A 19,095-nucleotide genomic window follows, 5' to 3' on the forward strand; every position below is an offset into this window, starting at 1 on the left:
AGCATTGTATTTGTTGACGGTGAAGATTACTGTCTAAAATGTTTCTTTTGTAAAAGTATCAAGTTTAGGGACAATTTGAATGAATCCTATTTGAAGACATTCTGGCATTTTGAAATGAAACATTTTGTTTTCCAGTAGTTTGGTAGAAACTAGAAAAGGAAAGAAAGATTCAAATTAATAAAAATTTTGAAATGACTCTGAGGTATTAATGTTTGTTTGTTTTGCCACATTTTTGTGTTAAGTCATTTTTTCTTTTCTGTCTGTCTCTGCGTGCTTCATTTTGGATTTCAAAGAACAAAAATGTTTGAGGCATAACAACAGAAAGGGATATAACAGTTTTCAATATAAAAACACATTTTAAAAATTATTCTTGGTGGTTCAGTTTTGCACTTTATAAAAGTTGAACATTGTTTTTTTATGTTTTGATTGAAATTATTTTATTTATTTTATTGTCATGCCTGTTGATGAATAAATGTGTTCCTTTCATGCTTCGTATCAATAATTACTTTCCTCTTCATGTGTTTCCAGGCTCCAGCCTCTCTCCTCCTGTCCTGACAGTCTTCCCTCCATCCATAGCTGAGCTCAGGTCCAACACGGCCACTCTGCTCTGCTTGTCCAGTCAGTCTGTGCCTTTTGCGGATGTGACCTGGTTGGTTGGTGGGAGTCCAGTGAGCAGCGGGATCTCTACCAGCACGGCTGTTCAGCAACCAGACCAGACTTTCCACATCAGCAGCTATCTAGCCATCCAGACGTCAGACTGGAACATGGGGAAGCTTTACAAATGTAAAGTGTCTTTGGGCTCCCAGACTTCAGAGAAAGACATCAACAGACTCAAAAGACTCATTCAATAAAACATTAAACCCATATAAGAGTGAATGTTTTTCTATGTGATTTTGGTTGAAAATAATAATTTCTTCATGCACTCCCTTTTGCTCATTTAGGAGTTTACATTTTCTCTTCCACTGTATTAATGAACGGGAGCAATGATAATGACACATGACTCATTTGTTTGGTTTTTTATTAATTAGACTTCAGATAACCCAAAATACGGTGCAAAGTTTTTGCTGTTTGTGATCAGTAAAAATGAGTCGAAGGTCGTCAGTGTTCACAGGCCCATTACAAACAACCTCACAGATCCCTCACAGGCAAACAACTGTTATTTTATTACTGGATTTCTTCCCAGGCGTCGTGAACTCAACTTGATCTCTTGGACTGTGTTTTCTTTCTAAATTTGGTATGAAATATCCTCCGACACTCACTTGGACATCTAACCCTTGTGGATACATTGATGGCTTTTAAAGTGCACGCTCAGCCAAGTCGCTCTCAGCAGAAAGCAGAGTACGGTTTCCTTCCCTCACTGGAGTCACTGTTGTCTTTGGGACAGAGACTTGGAGTCTTTCATTTTCTGCATCAGAAGGGTAATAGTGCTACTCTCTTCTTTTTGTATATAGTTTTCCCATGTGTGCAGGTACGCATGGCCTCATTCACTTGAAATGCTGCCTTGTTGTGCAGCTTAGATCCAGCGGTACATTAGACAGACTCAAGTGATACATCAGTGCACGGCCAGCATGTCAGTAGTACAAATGATCGCAGCCTCGGCCCTTTTATTATGCTGTGTCAGTCATGTTCTTGGCTTTGCTCTGAATATGGCATAAATCTATATTTCACCACAGATGGAAACGTGATCAGTCTCTCTGGGATTGGAGCGAGACTTAAAACATAAAGCCTGCTTTTTGTGCTCTCACAGCACTGCTATTATGGCTTTGGTTTGCGGGTTAATAATACTGTACATTCTTGGTCCATCAGTGCGTGCATTATAGTGAAATGTTGGGGAATGTATCCCCGGTCTAAATATTGTCATTGTCTCAGGATTCCTCTTCTACAGCAGTGGCATGACAACATTAAGCTGCAGCCAGGCTTTTTTTCCTGCGGGAGGCAGCATCTGTCTGAAGAGAGCGGCTCAGATGTGTGCTGCACTGTGAACAGCGGAACACCAAGTCACTGTAAAATCCTACTCTGGGTAAATTAGCAAACATTCACTTTATCTTCTAAAGCACATTGCCAGTTGGTTTGCATGTTTCACTTAATTTACAACCCACTGATGTTTTTGTTCAAGCTGAAGCATTATTGCTACCATGTTGCAACGATTTGCGGTTTAAATTAAGTTAGAAATCCCACTAAAAATAACAAAATTAAGACTCCTGCGTTCAGAATAATTCTCAAATAAAAGTAAATGTGAATAAGTGAAGTTTTTTTTTTATATATACATATTTCATCTAAATTTGCACATTATAAGGAGCAGCTGCTGTTGTGAACAGCATGTAAATGTTGTTGCCAGTTTAAATTACCCACGTTTACCCACTACTGTTATTCTGTTTGCTATTTCAATCAATAATTTATTCATGTTTCTGTGGAGGATTCAGTATATATCCCACATTCCACCGCAGGAGATTTGCCCTAGGCATCCAGCTGTTTCCTTTCATTTCAAATCAGCATGAATACCCATTTGCACACACTTCAACCACTGATCTACTGTGTCTAGAGTTACAGAGACGTTTCAGTTCATTTCTGTGGAAGTGATTTTATCAGTGCGTTGAAACTAATTGAAGACTTTGTGGTTACCATTGTCAATGTGACTTGTAATATGTACGTGGATGCTGATTATAATGGATTAAACAACACAAGTCAGTTATGACTTAACTGATAGCTTCATATTGCTGGTCGGGAACAAAAGGAATAAATTCTCCCTGCATTTATTAAGGATTAGATTCATAAACATTACATGAGCTAGACATGCTTTATAGTTAAGGAGCTAAAATCTTCGGCACCTCAACATAATGCTGTATAGGCTGTGTAGGTGAAAGAGAATATCCAGTATTTGATACAATAATAAATGCATTGATTGCTGCTTAAAGGTTTTTTTTTTTTTTAATGATAGGTCTACATACACACACACCTCTTCAGGGCCCGTACTAATCCTAGCTACAGGGCTAGTGAAGGAGGAGAAGCTTCTGTTCTGCAATGGCCTCAGATTTTTAAAATAACATAGCAAAGTAAAACTTCACTGTCAGCATGCTGTGAGCCTCCTGAGCTCTCATCTCTGTCTCTGATTTCTCCACTCAGACATATTACACATTCCACAGCCCGGTGGTGTTAATCCTCCAAATATCTGCACATTATGTCATACCGGCACTTGCGTCCTTAGTCTGCAGCAGGGTAAACTCCACACGACCATGGTGCAACATGAGCTGCACAAACGCTTTCTCAAGAAGCTACTGGAGACTGAGAGAGAAGACAGAGCAAGTGCAGCCAAGAAAACAAACCCCTGAGGGATTGAATGAAATATTCCATATGGTTTTTACATTATTTCTTATATCTAATTTATCAAAAATGTCATTCTTCTCCTCTTCTGTCATTCATGGTTTAATGTTGTTTTTTGTTTTTTTTTTTCCAGCAATGCTGTTGCAGATTAATTAACCTTTGACCTCCTACAGTGCAAACCGGTCCTGAACTCTTATTAAGGGTCACTGGCTGTGACCCTCACTCCAGCTCTTCTTTCCCTGTGCTTAGCCATGTTTTTCCCAGCTGACCATTCAGCTGTTGCCAACACTTGTGCACTTGATAACTGCTGCCATAGCTCACAAATCAGCACACCACTTTTACAGCCAATAATGATTTTAATGAAGTTTGCTGCATTTCAACAGCAGGTTTTATCTTAAAGTTGTATGAAGAACAATGTGAAACATTTGAAAAAATAAAAATTTAAATAAATCTTTGCGTGACACTCGAGCGTGTGCTGGTCATGAGGCGCTGCGTGATTGGTCCTAAATGCTATCCCTAACTGGGCAGCTCGGTTTATTGTTTCAGTTTGAGTTTAACATGTTTTACAGCTGTATTCAGCAAAAAGCATGAACAAACCAAATGTTGTAATAGGGATGTGATTATTTGAATATGGTAATTCACTATTCCTTTTCCAGTTTTGTTTTGTTTTGTTTTTCATTTGTCAGAAACTGGAACTCAACATATAGTGGAATGAATTGCTTGTTATTCAATGAAAGTTAAAAATATCTATCACTCTCACATTGCTTCAGGGGTGAAAAAGCATGTTATGGTCCGAATGGAGATGTTTTTTTATTTGATTTGGATCATGGCGGTTGCATGTTCTTGGCTTTAAAGTGTGTTTATGCACATTGCTCTCAGGTTGACAATAAAAACACAAGTTATGTAAAAACTAGTGGGTTGTATCTGCTCTGGCTTTTGCTGAGTCCTTGTCCCTCAAGGATCGATCAATCATTCTCAGTCCAAAAAAAGCAAACAGCTCACATCCGCTCCTGTGTGAAAATCTAAGTGTTCGCTTCCTACCTATCTATCAAAGAACCTATTATGTTCCTCATTCAGACATCCATCACACGCCACATGTTCAGCTATGCAATCCATCATCCTCTGCACTTGTCCTCACCATTGGTTGATGATCTTTGTTGCTGCCAAAATGCCCACTGATGCGAGTTTCCTTTATAGGCAACAGGGCACACCCCTGTCTCCTCCTAATTCTGATGGCTGAATTTAGACACAAACTACTTTTTCCTCCTGTCATTCAAAGGCCACAGCCCAGGTCAGAGGTCAGGGGTGAGTTTGAGGGGGTGGTTAGCCTGGTTGCCAAGGAGTGATCAACCAAAGAGGCAAAGCCACTGGTGCTCATTGGCCTGTGCAAACAGCAGATCTGCCAGCCTGGCCGTGACTCTGTCAGGCCTGAGAGCAGAGAAGGTCAAGCAGATAGATTTTTCACGTTGATGACAAAAAAGGTTGCTATAGTGGAAGGAAGTTCGTTGTGAGAAATTCTGGCATTGTTCACCCATAATTAATAGAGTTATCTGTCACATGGTGTAAAGGATTGTGATATTAAATACAAAATCAAACCAGAAGTTCACTTACACGGCCGAAAGCCAAGGTCGTCTAAGGTTCATCTTCTTATTAAAAAATAGTCATTCCTGCAGACCTCCAATCATCATGGTGTGGTGACATCATGAGAAAGTTGTCCCCCAGTTGACAAGGCCTGCTGTTGCCATGGGGCTCCTAGAAATGGCACCAGGGATCCCAGTAAATGAAGGCTGTTGGGGGGGGTGGACGGGGGTGGACGTGAAGGCAAGTAGATAAAAGTGCCATTTTCGGTGTGTTTGCTTGACGTCTTCTGAGCCAAATTCTGCTCCATTACTGGGCACTGCTGAGCGTTTCCCTCCCTGTTCAGGGGATTGCACCCCACCCCCCTTCTCTGGAGGATATTGGTATGTTTGCTGAACGAAGAGGGCACCCCAACGTGGCCTCTGGGAGCCGTGTGAGCCGACACTGGCTGCACACATTCACTCATTGAGAAAAGAAGACGATGCATGACAAAAAGAAGAAGGAGACAGCCTTGTCAGAGCAGACTGCAGCAAATCACCATTCACAAACAGAAATAATTAAACATAATACAGACATTAGTGAAGAGACAGAAATCTACATGATAAAGCTTTACAATGCTGGCTTTTATATCACACGCAGGAGCTCTGTAATTAATATCCAAACTATTTCTACTGTATATTTTTGACTGGAAGTGATCCCAGAAAGTCTTTGGCAACGTGAACAACATTGTCCTGACAGGCTACCATCAGCCAAAACTAAGAAACACTGAACTTAAAACCATTCAGACCAGACCAGTCAGTCTGGTCTATTGCATGCACACTAACCGTTTTCTCAGTGTGCACGCAGTTCTGCTGATTCGCTTTGATACCTGATATTGAAATGTGCGTACAATGTGACCCCAAAATCACTTTCTGCTCGAGGACACCAAACACTCTAGCCCTTAATACTGCCATGCTGCTGGGCTGCAAAGCATTTGGTGACTGGGGAAGCCGTGTTTCAGCTGGGACTTATAAGCATTCTGGGAGAGGGCTTATCAACTTGGTGATCCTTTCTTTCTGATGTAGGCGTCCCGTTATCATCAATCTAAATAAATATGTATATCAGTTTTGCTGCATTTATTGACAGTCCCATGAGGATAAAAATCATTCGGGGTATGAAATTTTATGAATTTGGTTGATTATACCAGCAAAACATTGTGATGGTAACATTTCCCCTCCTGGGCATTGTAGCATGCGGATGTTATACGATGACAATAAACAAGATAAACAGGGATGTCTTTCTGATTCTATGTGAATTGAGTAATTGAACCAGAAAAAAACTGGATTAAGTATAAATGACTGTGTAACCTCTTTCTGCTGTGGAGATGCGATTCGCAAACACAAGGCCAGTGGACTCCTGCAATCCTGAACACGAGAGTTGTTGCATAAAACAAATGAGAAAGTGGGCGATATCCTCTTATTGTCGGGGTGAAACATTTTCATCTTATCTTGAGCATGTGAGGGCAGCAGTGTGTGAGGCTGGGGGTGTTAGGACTGCAGCTGCAGAGAGAGTTATGGCTCAGTGTGGGTGGCAGCTATCTCTCTGCTGGGGTGGTGTGTTTATGTGTGCTGAGATCGGAGCCACGCGCACGCTGAAGGCATACACACTTTGACACAAGCACATACACACACACACAGAAAAACCACAGAGACTCCATTGATTCCAGCTAATCAAGGCAGCAGCAGTGGGGGAGGCCGGACACGAGTGTATGCGCGTGTGTATGTGTGTGTGTGTGTGTGTGTGTGTGTGTGAAGTCAACACATTCCCCACATTCCTGCACTTCCCAGAGAGGCATAAAGTCGCAGCCACTACACTGAGCTCACTGGGCTCTTCTCTCTCCGCTGGGGTCCTCCTGCCCTTCTTTCTGCCAAGTGACTGTGCACTTTGCCGTAACTGCAATTTTCTCCCTCTTTCTCTTTTTTCATTCCACCCACCGGATGACCATGCAGTGACTTCTGAGTGAATCGCAGCTAAGACAAAGACTCCACATATTCACGTCTGGTTCAGACTGGTCCTTCCCGACTGGATTTTCAACTAACTCTGACCTCGCCCAAATTGCAACTGACTTTATGTACATGCACAATAGAAAACAATTGAATGAGCTGCGCCCAGTGGCAACGGCTGAAATGTCATTAATGATTAAGATGCGATATCCTCTTTCATTTCTTTTAAAATTGTCATTTTAATTTGGATTTATTTTACTTATCAAGCACAATAGAGCAAAAGGTTTGTATCAGTAATAGCCTGTGCAAAAAGCAGATAAATATGACAGGAACACAAACGTTTTTTTTTATCATTGATCTGCCTTTCATAGTTTCCAAGAAGAGTTAAGCTCAAATGCCCTAGCTTTGTGAGATCAGCTCAAACTTTCAAGATTTTCAATTTATTATCTTATAGAAGCAGTAAATTCTCATGTTTGTAAAGCTGGAAGTGAAAAGAGCTGAAGACTAAATTTCTGCTGCTTAATTAATTGATTATTTGACCAATTGTTGCAGCTTTAGTGAAAATGAAGTTGCACCAGAGCTTTAAGATGAATGAAGTGAAGTGAGCTATCAACACTTCAGGGTGCAGAGTTTACTGACTGGATCAGATGGACTACATCCAAGCCCATCAACACTTCTGCTCAGGAGTCACCTTAAGACTTTGGACCTCTGTCACCAGCTGCTGTTGGTCACATGATCCATGTGGAGGAAGGAGAGCAGGAGGTGTGACTATGAGGACAGCTGGACCAAGGAAAACACGCCAGTCAACTAACCCTCTTCCTCCTCCTTGTCTTCCTCTCAGGCTCCTGGTCTTAAAGCCAGAGAGAAGGTTCACAGTACGGAATCGTTTCCATAGAAACTCTGTTTGCATTTCCCAGTGAGCAATTCAGGGACCGCTGTCTTTCAGCTGGAATTCAGATATTCAATTCAATGCGAGGAGCTGTCTGGAAAAGTGACGGCCTATGTGGGGGCAAGTTATTGAAAGATGTTCTAGGTGCGTTTCCATTGAAGTTAAAAGTGAAAAAGGAAAAAAGAGCCTCGGCCATGTCATCTTAACAAGCTTGGCTTTGCAGGCTGCATCCTCTGTTGTGGTAGCCCAGCCATGGTTTCCAATAATCTGACTGGTTCCTTGTGTTTTATTTGAGGTGATGAAAATGAAAAGCTTTCATTTAAAAGGGCAGCTCAAGCAGTATTGTGCCTGCCAATCAAAACTTGGAGTGTGGTTGGAGAGGGCTGCTTGCTGCAGCGGGCCCAGTCACAGGGCTGTATTCAGGTCTGTCTACAGTCCTCTCTCTCATACCAGACTGCTGCACCGGAACAAAGAGGCCTTTCACATTGACCTTGACACACAGCCACCCCCATCACCACAGGAACCAGTGCAGAGGAATCCACCCCAATGTTGATATGAATCTCTCTGTACCGCTGGCAGAGCCCCGGGCCAAGGCTGAAGACGATAATGGACATCATATGATGGCATCTTGTTTTGCAACAAGGAAATAGGCACCAGAGTTAATATTAAATATCTTTAATTGTCAAAGTAATGTTTTATATAATTGAATATAGTTTTAATTAGATCTGCGTTAGTTTCTGTAAAAAGCACAAGTCACATTTCCTGAGAAATGAGGCTGATATGGGCATTTAATCAGACCAATATTTCCAAATTCCAAAATAATTCGTTGAAAATATTGTGAACCTCAAAGCAGCAAATCCTCACATTAGAAAAATCAGCTAATATTTTGGCTTCTTTTTTCCCTAACAAATGAAATACTTGAATTTAAATTTTCTGATCTCTTAACGATGACCCCTTATTAAAAATAAAGACTATCATGCTCTGCATTGTCAAAATCCATAAACCATCTGTCAGTCATAATTTAGTGGCTATTGCCTGTTATTACATGTGGCCTTTGTCTAGATGTAAACAATACAAAGGTGAACACAGTTTCATGGAATAAAAGCTTTTATTCTCAACAACAGAAAGATTTTGCTTTTTTTTTTGGTTTGTTTTTTTTTTTTAACAACTGAACAGCCTGAAGAGCTCGTGAACTCAGGCATGAAATTGCAAATAGGTTTTTTAAACAAAATAAAAATAGCAGGCTTTTCACTTTATACATTTCTGTTATAAGAAATAACTTCAGAACTGTACATCAAGCTTTTTACAAAGCACACGGCTTCAAAATATACAATGTTCATTCACATTTTATACACATAAAGACCAAATGGCGTCTGCTACATTTAAAACCTGGGGAATTCATTGTTTGTTGGACAAAGCAGTCAAGACACATTCCACTTTGCATCAAGTTCACCTTTGAGAACAGAGTCCAGTTAATGTGCTGCTTACTAACATCCAGGAGCTTCATTCATTGTCTCCAAAGAGTCCTGACACATGAAGAGAGGAGATCAGCACTGCCACTGAGTCAGGCGGTCAGTTTTTTTATTCCTCTGCATGAACATTTGGCTCAGCTCATGTCCCCACCCACTCAGGACTAGTCCTTATTTCCAAGTGTGGGCAGGTATCCCGCTCAGTCTGTGTCCACGTGGCAAGGGTTGGTCCCCTGCAGCTGTGCCTCATGATACGACCGCAGGAAGTCTTTGTAGCGTGGAGCGCAGCCCATCCAAGCCTCGCCAAACCTCACTGTCCCAGTGAAGAGGAACTCGCCCTCACCAGACCTCACCCCACACTGCCGGGGCATCTTGATGTGGCCAGTCCAGGCCCGTACCCTCACGCCACCAGATACAAACACCTGGGTCTTCTGTCTATAGAGGTGGCTGATCTGCACAGTGACAGATGAGTGCTCCTCCTCCTGCTCCACTTTCTTAATGCTGCCTCGTGCCACTGGAAAAAAAACAAAACAAAAAAAATTATATAAAATAAAAATAAACAAAGAGGAAGACAAAATTTAGATGCTGGCATTAGCTTAATTTCCTGCTCATGCACAGGATGGTGTTTTCATTGGACATTTCTGTGCTGGTAGCACATCATTCTTTAAAACATCAGTTACTCACCAAAATCGTTGGTGCAGACTGCTAGAAGCATCTCAGCATTGCTGCAGGGCTGACAGGGTGCTAAGTGGAAATAAACAGAGTGGGTGGATGAGTTTGACAAACAGAAACAGGAAAAGTCTATGACTTCTTCAGTAGTCCGGATGTTGCAGCATGATAAAAATCTTGACTGTGGGCACAGAGTTTTACGTTTGAGGACCACTTACAAAAACACACAACTGTGGTCATTCCAGCCATGGAGGGACATGTGATCCCACAAATTATTATTTATTTACAAAAGACATTAGCCCAGGACTCTGCCATTCTACCATGAGCTGTCCTGTGTTTTGCACCAGAGCTGGATATGATTCTGATGGCGAAAAAAAGAGGTTAATTATTGTTTATTAAAAGACACGCTGACGTGTGTATGTGCTCGAGTGCTTTTAATGCTGAGAGCAACTGTTCCATAAGCTTCCCCACCACAACACGAACCTCTCGACACTCCATGACAAACAAGGACCAGATGAGAAGGATTAAAGAGAGCAGAGAGACGTGGAGAAGCTCCATGCCTGACCTGTGCTCTGTTAGCGCTTGAGCTGGCCTGCTGGGACTGAAACTGCCTGCACAACCACACAAGTGCAACATCAAATAGTTTTTGTAACTATCCTGAAAAAGGGGCAGATACCAGCAAAGTGAGGGAGGCCATGAGACGACAGACAACTGGAGGTTAAAAAAATAATGCCTCTACCCAGTAGCCCCAGGGTAGATTTCACCTTTAATTGGAGGCTATGGAGCAGTAACTCCGGCCTGCCCTCCACAAGTGTTTTATGGCAGGAGAAAGGGCTTTAAATGAGAGCAGTCAAGTAAATGATTAGTTGACTCAGGTGGTCCTGTGGCTAGCCTCACTAGAATGCCTTTATTGGCCCTAAACCTGCTGTGGTTTTCCTGAGCAGCAGAGTGGCACACAGGGCCAAAGGGAGTGGTGTCAAGTCAGCAGTGGGTGTGAATTAGAGCAGACTGAGTGACATGATTAGCAAAGGGGGATTACATTGGAAACCACCTTAATATACACATCTGGTCTTGAAGCTGATCAAAACAAAGATTCAGCTAGTTTAGAGGAAAGATCCGGAGACCATGACTCTGAATTACAATGAAGAATACTTCTTGCTTAAGTAGAAATTTGTGCCCTCTGTCATCCTTAGGTGCTGAACCGGGACTTATTTTTAGCTGACTTTCCCGGAGTAGCGCATATAGGGGTGAGGGGTGAGTATGTCTTAGGTCAGCTAGTGTAGCAACATGAGGCATGGCTGCAGCACTAGCAAGATCAGAGATCAATCAGCCCCAAGCTCGGGAAGCTTAAGAACAGCTGGAGAGGCGGGAGACTTCAGAGAGGCCGACCTCACCCAGAGCCCGTAGCAGAGTGTAAAAGGCACTTTGAAGTAAGCCTGCGTGCTGCCACCATAGCATCAGACAGAGCAGCGAGCCGAGGCACTAAACCCAGGGGTGTTTTTTTCCCTGCCCTACAAAAGGCGAGCCGAGCGGGGCTCACATGTCAGACATGAAACAGAACCACAGGAATGGGCTGAGAGCCGAGTCAGCATCTCTCTCTGGCCCGTGCACATGCAGCACCACTCTGATCAGAACCACTTCACAAAGGGCAGAGAGGGATAAGGGATGGGAGGAGCAGCGGAGGGGGCACAAAGTGTGCCTGAAACATCTGGGCCTGGAAGCATTCTGCTGTAATGGAGCACAACTTGCTAATACCACTCAGCACTGACAGAAACCACATAAAACAGCCAGGAAAGAGAAAGAGAGGGGGGATGTGTATAGAGAGGAATGAAAGGAAAAATACTGGAATGGTAAATAGACAAGAAATTAAGAGGTAGGAAATAGAAAGAGAGGGGAAGAAAAGGAGGAATAATTTAAGTGAGCCGAAAGGGAGGTTGAGGGCGTGATGGCAAGTAAAGAAGGAGTGGGGGGGAAAAAAAAAAAAAAAAAAAAAAAGAAGCCTAAGTTCCTCCCAACATCTGGCTGAAGATACATTCCAGCTTGATGGTGAGCAACTCAATCCCAGCACAACGGGTCAGACAGAAGAAGAAAGGGAGGAACAAAAAAGACAATGAGAAGTGAAAGCGCAATCAATCCACCAGTTCGGGCCTCAGATGACACGAGACCACTGTCTTTGTGAATCATCCTGGTGCTATCTCAAGCCACATCAAATTAGCACATTATAGCTGGAGAGCAGAGTGGAGTGCACGAATGTGGTTGAAACAACTCCACGCAAACTACTCTGCATTTAACCCTCTCTTTCTCCCTCCCTCTCTCCCTGTTTTGCCAGATAATGACGCAGGATGTGAACATGTGAACCCAGGGAGCCGTTAAAACAGATGTGAGCCTGATACAGCTCATATTTTTCACTTTAGGTGGAAAAAAAAACACAGTTGCTCGCACAGTCGCGCAGCTTGAAGCTGTGCAGGTTTGGCAGGTACGCAGCATGAAAACACATGGCTGTTTTTCCAGTGGAGACTTTCTGTTTGGTTGTGCCCCTCCACATACAAGTCATCAAAAGAAAAAACAAAAAACAGGCCATGCAGCATTTCTGAATGAAGCATGGATATTACACAAATTTGACTATTAAAAAAAAAAAAAAAAAAAAAAAAAATTCCATCAAGACTTAAGAGTTTGATGTATTGATAATTAGTGACAAGAGATCTACTTTTCCCAAAGCAGAAATACACTTCTGCTTCAGAGTTAACAGTGTTTTAGAACAAATCTTAAGTTTCCTACTAATAAAGTCACACTTAATAAAAGTTTCCACCAGTAGATGGCTGCAATTCCTCCACAGCACACATGCCACAAAGGACTGAACATACAGGAACCTAGATCTCCAGGCAATCTATCATCAGGAGGGAAGTGTCTTACCTCCAAGCAAGTTTGCTCCCAGCCTATCACTGACAAGCTCGTACTGGAACGCTGTGATCCGCCGGCTGATGTCCGTGCGTGGAACAGCCTCAATGAAGAGCGCCCCTTCCTGGATGCTGAAGCAGTGCACCTTGCCCTGAGCCTGGTCCTGCTCACGTAGCAGTAACCGCAGCTTGCCATTGCGGTCTAGGTAGATGTTGGTGCCGCTGGACTCCGTGGAGGGTTTAATGCAGACAGAGAGGCGAGTGGTAGCAGGGGAAACCGTATTTGGTCGGAGGTTCACAATGATGGCTCCCGTGGGGTAGAGCCACTCCAGAGACCCTTGGGAGCAGCGCAGGTACACCTGTTCCACGTCCCTGGTGTGGCCTTCGTGAGTCAGACCACTAGCAAAAAAAGAAACACAAAGGGAGTCAGCAAAAATCAACCATGTGGCAATAAAAAAAAACAAAACAACAAAAAAAAAAAAAACTATGGCAACCATAGCATTAAGAGATTATTCAGTCATCTAAAAATGATTTTCTGGTAATTTGTAGGCTGAATTAGCCGACCAAGGTGATGACCTCGGGCAGACTCAGAAGACATTAGACAACATTCCTTCTGAAGCATTATGGGCCGTCTGTGCACAAGACTGGCTGCATGACCAGTCACGAGCCAGAGCAGCCAAACTGACCTCAGCGCCAACACACACTCCCCATACCACATTGTTCCCCCCAGAGCTTTGGCAAAACGCACCACTGGCAGGCTGCCTTTGGGAAGAGTTTGGAAGCAGGAATGGATGAATGGAGGGACACAGGGGCTCCTGGGCAGACAACAGCAGCAACAGTAGCTGGGCCCGCTGCATGCAAGTGCAAATGCAGGTCACGCACCGAACCTCCCCTTGCTTTCAAGACACCAAAGAGACTGGAAGAGACTTGTCCGGGCAGCACTTCGGACTGTGGCGCCAGCATGACCAAATGACTCCCTCCAGAACTTAATGCCTGGTCAGGGATTGAAAACTCTGGTCTGTCAGTCATTCTGTGGCAAAGCCAGAGGCAGGAAGCCATCAGCAGTCTACCAGCGTGTGCATGCCAAGCTAGTGGTTTGACTCAGGGGGAGAAACGCCCAGTTTCCTGAAAATGAGATGCTGAAATTCAAATTCGCCATAGATCTAAAGTAACCCACGGCACATGCTGAGCATATGCAGCTGAAGCCCCAGAACCAGGCTCTCCTCAGCACGCCTCTAATTAAGTCCTTTTCTAACTTCATCACTTCTGCATGCAATTAGAAGAGATTAGTCAAGAGCCTCACTAATGAACAACAGATTATTGGTTAGGAGCTCAAAGTACTGAATATGCCTACCCCTCCTGACTGGAGGATGAAAAACAAAACCACACTATTTGAAGCACAGCCTCTTAAGTGCAAAACAGATTTCAGCAGATGTTGGATGGACTTTCCAGTATAAAGCTGGCTGAGCCCTTAGAAAAATGCATTTTTTGGAAAAAAAAAAACCTTTACCCAAAACAGTAGGCAGATCTTTCCAGATGGCATTTTTTGTTTTTTTAGATTTGATTTATTTTTAAGCCTGAGCCAAAAGTTCAAATTTAATGAACCACCAGTACTTCTCATCTGATCATCTTTCCAACTGACAGAGTAGAAATTTATTAGTTTATTTTTTTGGCCACATTTCATGAATCATCTGTCGTCTTTCTAGAGAAAATAAAGCAATAACTTCGGATTTGTCCCAAAAAGAAAGAAAGTAATTTGTGAACCGAGGCCAATTTCTGTCCGCAGTTTCAGATCAACGCCGCATCTTGAGTTTCGGTCTCAGTCACTCTCGGGTCGCTCGCTGGTTGGAATTTATTTCCAATAAAACGAGAAGAAAAAATAAATACAATAAAAAAGAATGAATAAAGATTTTTATTTGGCACTTTGGATAAAGCTCACCTGCCCTTCCAGCTGCACTGGTCGCTGGAGTACTGTCCCGCAGACAGCCGGCAGAGCAGCAGCAGAGGCGGCAGCAGGGAGGCCAGCGCCGGGCCGAGCATGTTCATCTCTCCGCTCACTTCGCCGCCTCTTTTAGTCAACTTGTGTTCGAGTCCCCCGCCGTGTTTTCCAGCTACATGGCGTGTCCATGTGCCCCCGGGGTCTCCTCTCTCGCTTTCGGGAGTTTCGGTTGAATTCAGACACGTATCCGCTCCCGGTTTCACCTCCCGGTGTTGACGGTCCTCCGTGAAATGGGGAGTGAACTGAGCTTTAGCTCCGTCCCTGAAGTGCTCACTGCCCCTTCCACGTCACACCCATCAGCAGTGCTGCGTTCACATCCTCAGCCGAAACCCAGACTTTCAATCATTAAGATATGAAACGATGTGTTAATTTTATATTGATTGACATTTTATCGATTTTTTTTGTATTTTTTTTTTTTATAAAATGCATTATTTAGGGTATATCTCAGTATTCCAATTGGTCTATCACCTAAATCCCACCTCCGTGTTGTTTTTGAGCCTTTAATGTTTCTTCCCTTCAAAAAGATCTGACAGCCCATGAAGGCACCGTCAAAATCCATATTTTGTTTTACAACAGCAGCTCGAATTCCCCCCAAATAAAAAGGGGCGATTAACTGTGTCTTGTAATATATTATAAGCGGTACATCCGCAATTACCTTAAAGACTGGCATCCATTTTTGTGGTTGTGTAGTATATTATTTTGAAACATGTTTATGCTATACATAACTTACATCTGGAGGCATATTAACTGTTCAGACAATCTCTCGAGCGAGAAAGCGAGAAAACACAGTTGCAATTGAAAATCGTGGTTTCTCATCTGGCCATGGCCACAATTATCTGTATATATTGGCCACATCAGTGAGGAAATGAACGAAAGGCATGAATGTTGGTTGAGCAAATGCAAATGAATATGTTGTTTGTTTGTTTTTTTGTCCTTAAATATTCATAATTCTGTGCTAAAAAAAAATTCAATCAATGTCACAGCAGCTCCATGTTTTATGTTTGCTGGACAATAGTTTCACCACATGAAAGGAGTCTTTCCAGAAAATCTGATTGGAATTTTTAAATAGCCTTATTATATAAAATAACTTTCATAGTGAAGTTACTTTGACAGGTGAGTCACAGGCACAGTCCTGAACCTCACGTTTACATGCAGCGCTGTTTCTGAGGGAAACAAGAGCTGCAGGGACTTGCAGAGTGTTGGGATCTGTTAGTGCTGGGTGCATCTGTAAACATGAATTACACATCACTCAGATAATGGATCCTGAACATTTTCTTACTAAATCAAGTGTTTTGGATAGAGCTTGTCATGGGAAAGAAACCCGTCTGACGAGGAAAACCAGAGCTCTTTGTAACTGCTACTTTTCTTCCTGGGTTTCTTTGTAATTGAAGTCGGTTGTGGCTGGTTAGTGATCAACAAGTCTGGATCACTGACCCCCTCGTGCAGGGTGCATGTCCTGGCTGTGGCCACATGCCACTGAAAGGACTGACAGACTTTTGACAGACTGACAGACACAGATTGCATGTGCACATGAGTTTTCAGTTTGACTGCACAAACTTTCCCGTCGGCCAAATTCTTAGTATTGTTTGTCTGGATTAGAAGGCTGGATGGTGACTTTGTGTTCTGGTTTCTGTGTAGTCCTTGCTGCATTGCAGGACGTCTGGGATTTTTTTTTTATGAGGTAACAGAACCACAAGATGTGTTTGGACATGATTTATGGGGCTTTATCACAATGATGCCAGCACTATTACAGCAGAGCTACACCTGTAAAAGATTATTTTATTATTAATTTGTCTATAAATTACACTCATTATATTTTGAACTTTCTGGGAAACGGCATTAATTCTACACATCAAAGTCGGTTTACACATCTTAAGGAGTTCCCGTGCTTGTCTGAAAAGGTTAATAAAGTTGTTTTGTAGGGAAGCAGCGCAAAAGTCTTGGCTCCAAAGGTGTTATGTACAGTACAGTATTTGTTTGAGGCTGAAGCCAAAAATTGAAGAAAAACGATATTTTGAGCAAGCTGATTGATGCTAGTCTACGTCAGGCAGTGAGATAGAAAACAGCCAAAGTGAGCAACTGAATTTGTCATATTGTATGCCGAGTTGCAGTGTGGGTAATTGATTGTGATAAGGAAAAGGATGTGTTTGTGCTGCATCGAAACTTCCAAGCTGTCCATTATGATTGTATCAATGTTAAAAAAGCGCTAAACCTGTGGAGTGTTTTACCAAGTATGAATGTTGGCATCAGTAAATGGCCATAATCACCTGTCTTCTGTTACAAAACAATGATACAATAGAAGTGCTGATGGACAGTACTCAAAATGTGGGCATCAGAAAAGTCACTAGTGTCACTAACCAAAAGCTCAATCATATTCGTAACAGTTATTCAAGTTTTCACAGCATTATTGTTCTGCGACAACAATTTTTAACATGCACACACAGCAAACTGCTAGAACTATTACATTTACAGACTGATGCTTTAATCCAAAGCAACTTTTACTGGAGGTGAAGCACACCACTAAAGCTTCAGCGCAGTAGGAGACTTTGGTATCAGGTAAAGAACAGAAAATAATCCGCAAACACTCTAACAATCTATTGAGCAATCATCGTTATTTTAATCCACTATAAAACAAAATTTATATTTTGGCCAGGCAAAATGAGATACTTAAAACATCAGTGGGTGGGTGGGTGTTATAAGTATGCTATGCAAGGGATTATTTTCATAATCTATTGTGACTATAATACACAGCTGAATCCCGACCTGGTGTGAATTAACGTATATGGAGCTATCCCATCTGCTTTCAAAGGAGAGTGCATTTGCCTTCATCATGTTATTCCAGTTGCTTGATCACTTGCTCAGCAGCAGCTTCAAAAATAGAAGGTTTAGCTCTCACTCTCCACCTGTCAGAGGTTTCACTGGTGGTGGGAGCAGAGCTAGGACGAGGCAGGGGTGGGGGGATCAATGACAGATAATAAGAGACTGAAAAACAGAAACTTAATCAGATGCTGCTCTGCTGTTCTTGGTTTTAGATTGAAACTTGACAGAGGGGGATTCACCAGTGAAGCAGTGAGATGTAGGTGAAAATTAGAGGATTAGGTGTGTTTGGTAAATAAGTGTTATGTAGCCTGGGATGGTGAGGCAGAATTACCTACAAGTGGTCGTTAGGGAAGAGCGCTGTGAGCCGCTGAAGCTTGGCGGGGGAGGGTAGGAGTGTTGTTTTTTTTGTTTTGTTTTTTTTTGTATCAGGATTGTCGCAAAGTCTTCCTGAGTGTGACTCACTTTTATGCCTTGAACCGGCTTCCAAGTGAAAAAGCAGCCATAAAGTGGAACGGGCTGCAGACAGGATGTGATTTTTACTGCTGAATGCTCTCACTGTCCCTTTTCTTGTTTTGGCCTTGTTTGCGTCCTTGCACTAAACCAAGAAACCAAACTCATCTGCCAGTGAACGTTGAACCCTTTGTTTAGAGAATAATGTTGTCCCCTGGTTTAAAAGTACAGTCTATTGATCTATTTGGCTGAGATCTTCAGGGCTGGTGCATGAAAAATAATCCAGAGTTAATTTCAACAGCCGTCCTTTCAATGTTAAACCTCCAGCTCTGAGAACCAGTTTGATGAATTCCTGAACTGCTGCTTTGTTTGAGAGGAGCTAGTCTCAACCTGTATCATTAACTCTACTATCTTGGGCAGATAAACTGTAAACTGCAGTCACACAAGCATGTCCGATATCTTATGGTATGCGCAGGCAGATTGCAAGGTGCTGATACCATCGAGAGGCCGTCTGCCTGTCATCATTCCTTTCTGGCTCCTATCCAGATCGTCAGAAATGCAACCGGGCTCAAACCTGCATGCACATTCTTCTCAGTGAGCAGGATCCTTGTCATTTTCAAGTGCAAGCTGTATCAGAAAGCAGAAATAGTCTTTGTATTTCTTCTAACACCTCGCGTGGTCTTTGACAGTCTTTTACCCTGCAGCCCCCCGGGTCTTCTAGCATTAGCCCTGCTCAGTGACTGTTTCTGGTAGGAAAGGCCATATACATCCAGTAAGTGTGGAAATATGTGAGGAAAGTGGCACATTTGAAGTATGCAGCAACTGGTGAATTCCCTGAAGTTTTTGCAAGCCATGAAGACAAAGCCTGTCTTTTGTCGCAGTCCAGATGGTGATGTAAAGCCATGTGTATGTGATTGTGTGAGCGAAAGAAACAAACGCTCAGAAATTCAGAAAGTAAAGACTGGAGTGAAAAACCAGAAAATGTCATGGCTGTGCTGCATCTCTGGTAGCAGCTCTTTGA

The 19,095-nt window shown here is 42.7% G+C and overlaps 2 protein-coding genes across 2 annotated transcripts in view; one reads left to right on the plus strand and one right to left on the minus strand.

Annotated features, from left to right (window-relative positions):
- The window catches only part of LOC115047234 (immunoglobulin lambda-1 light chain-like), a 357,726-nt gene extending 356,875 nt beyond the window's left edge, over positions 1-851 (plus strand). Inside the window, exon 4 of the mRNA XM_029508034.1 lies at positions 529-851. Within this exon, the coding sequence (XP_029363894.1) occupies positions 529-851 (323 nt within the window). The remainder of the gene's footprint in view (positions 1-528) is intronic.
- An 8,022-nt stretch (positions 852-8,873) lies between these two features.
- metrnla (meteorin like, glial cell differentiation regulator a) lies at positions 8,874-15,029 on the minus strand. Its single transcript, XM_029509326.1, has 4 exons — positions 14,745-15,029; positions 12,822-13,204; positions 9,924-9,983; positions 8,874-9,753 (listed from the first exon to the last, which is right to left on the minus strand). Exons 1-4 carry the CDS (start codon positions 14,849-14,851, stop codon positions 9,440-9,442), a joined length of 864 nt encoding a protein of 287 aa, XP_029365186.1. The 5' UTR covers positions 14,852-15,029; the 3' UTR covers positions 8,874-9,439.
- Between the last annotated feature and the right edge of the window lie 4,066 nt (positions 15,030-19,095).

This window comes from Echeneis naucrates, chromosome 8, assembly GCF_900963305.1.
Source record: "Echeneis naucrates chromosome 8, fEcheNa1.1, whole genome shotgun sequence".
In the NCBI taxonomy this organism is placed as follows: domain Eukaryota; kingdom Metazoa; phylum Chordata; class Actinopteri; order Carangiformes; family Echeneidae; genus Echeneis; species Echeneis naucrates.

Bases quoted from the DNA above. Each gene is read 5' to 3' on its own strand.
- metrnla (XM_029509326.1), bottom strand. From the start codon at position 14,851: ATGAACATGCTCGGCCCGGCGCTGGCCTCCCTGCTGCCGCCTCTGCTG. The intron at 9,984-12,821 runs GTAAGACACTTC...ATTTCCACTTAG, and splicing joins GGGAGCAAACTTGCTTGGAG to CACCCTGTCAGCCCTGCAGC. The intron at 9,754-9,923 runs GTGAGTAACTGA...TTTTTTTTCCAG, and splicing joins AGTCTGCACCAACGATTTTG to TGGCACGAGGCAGCATTAAG.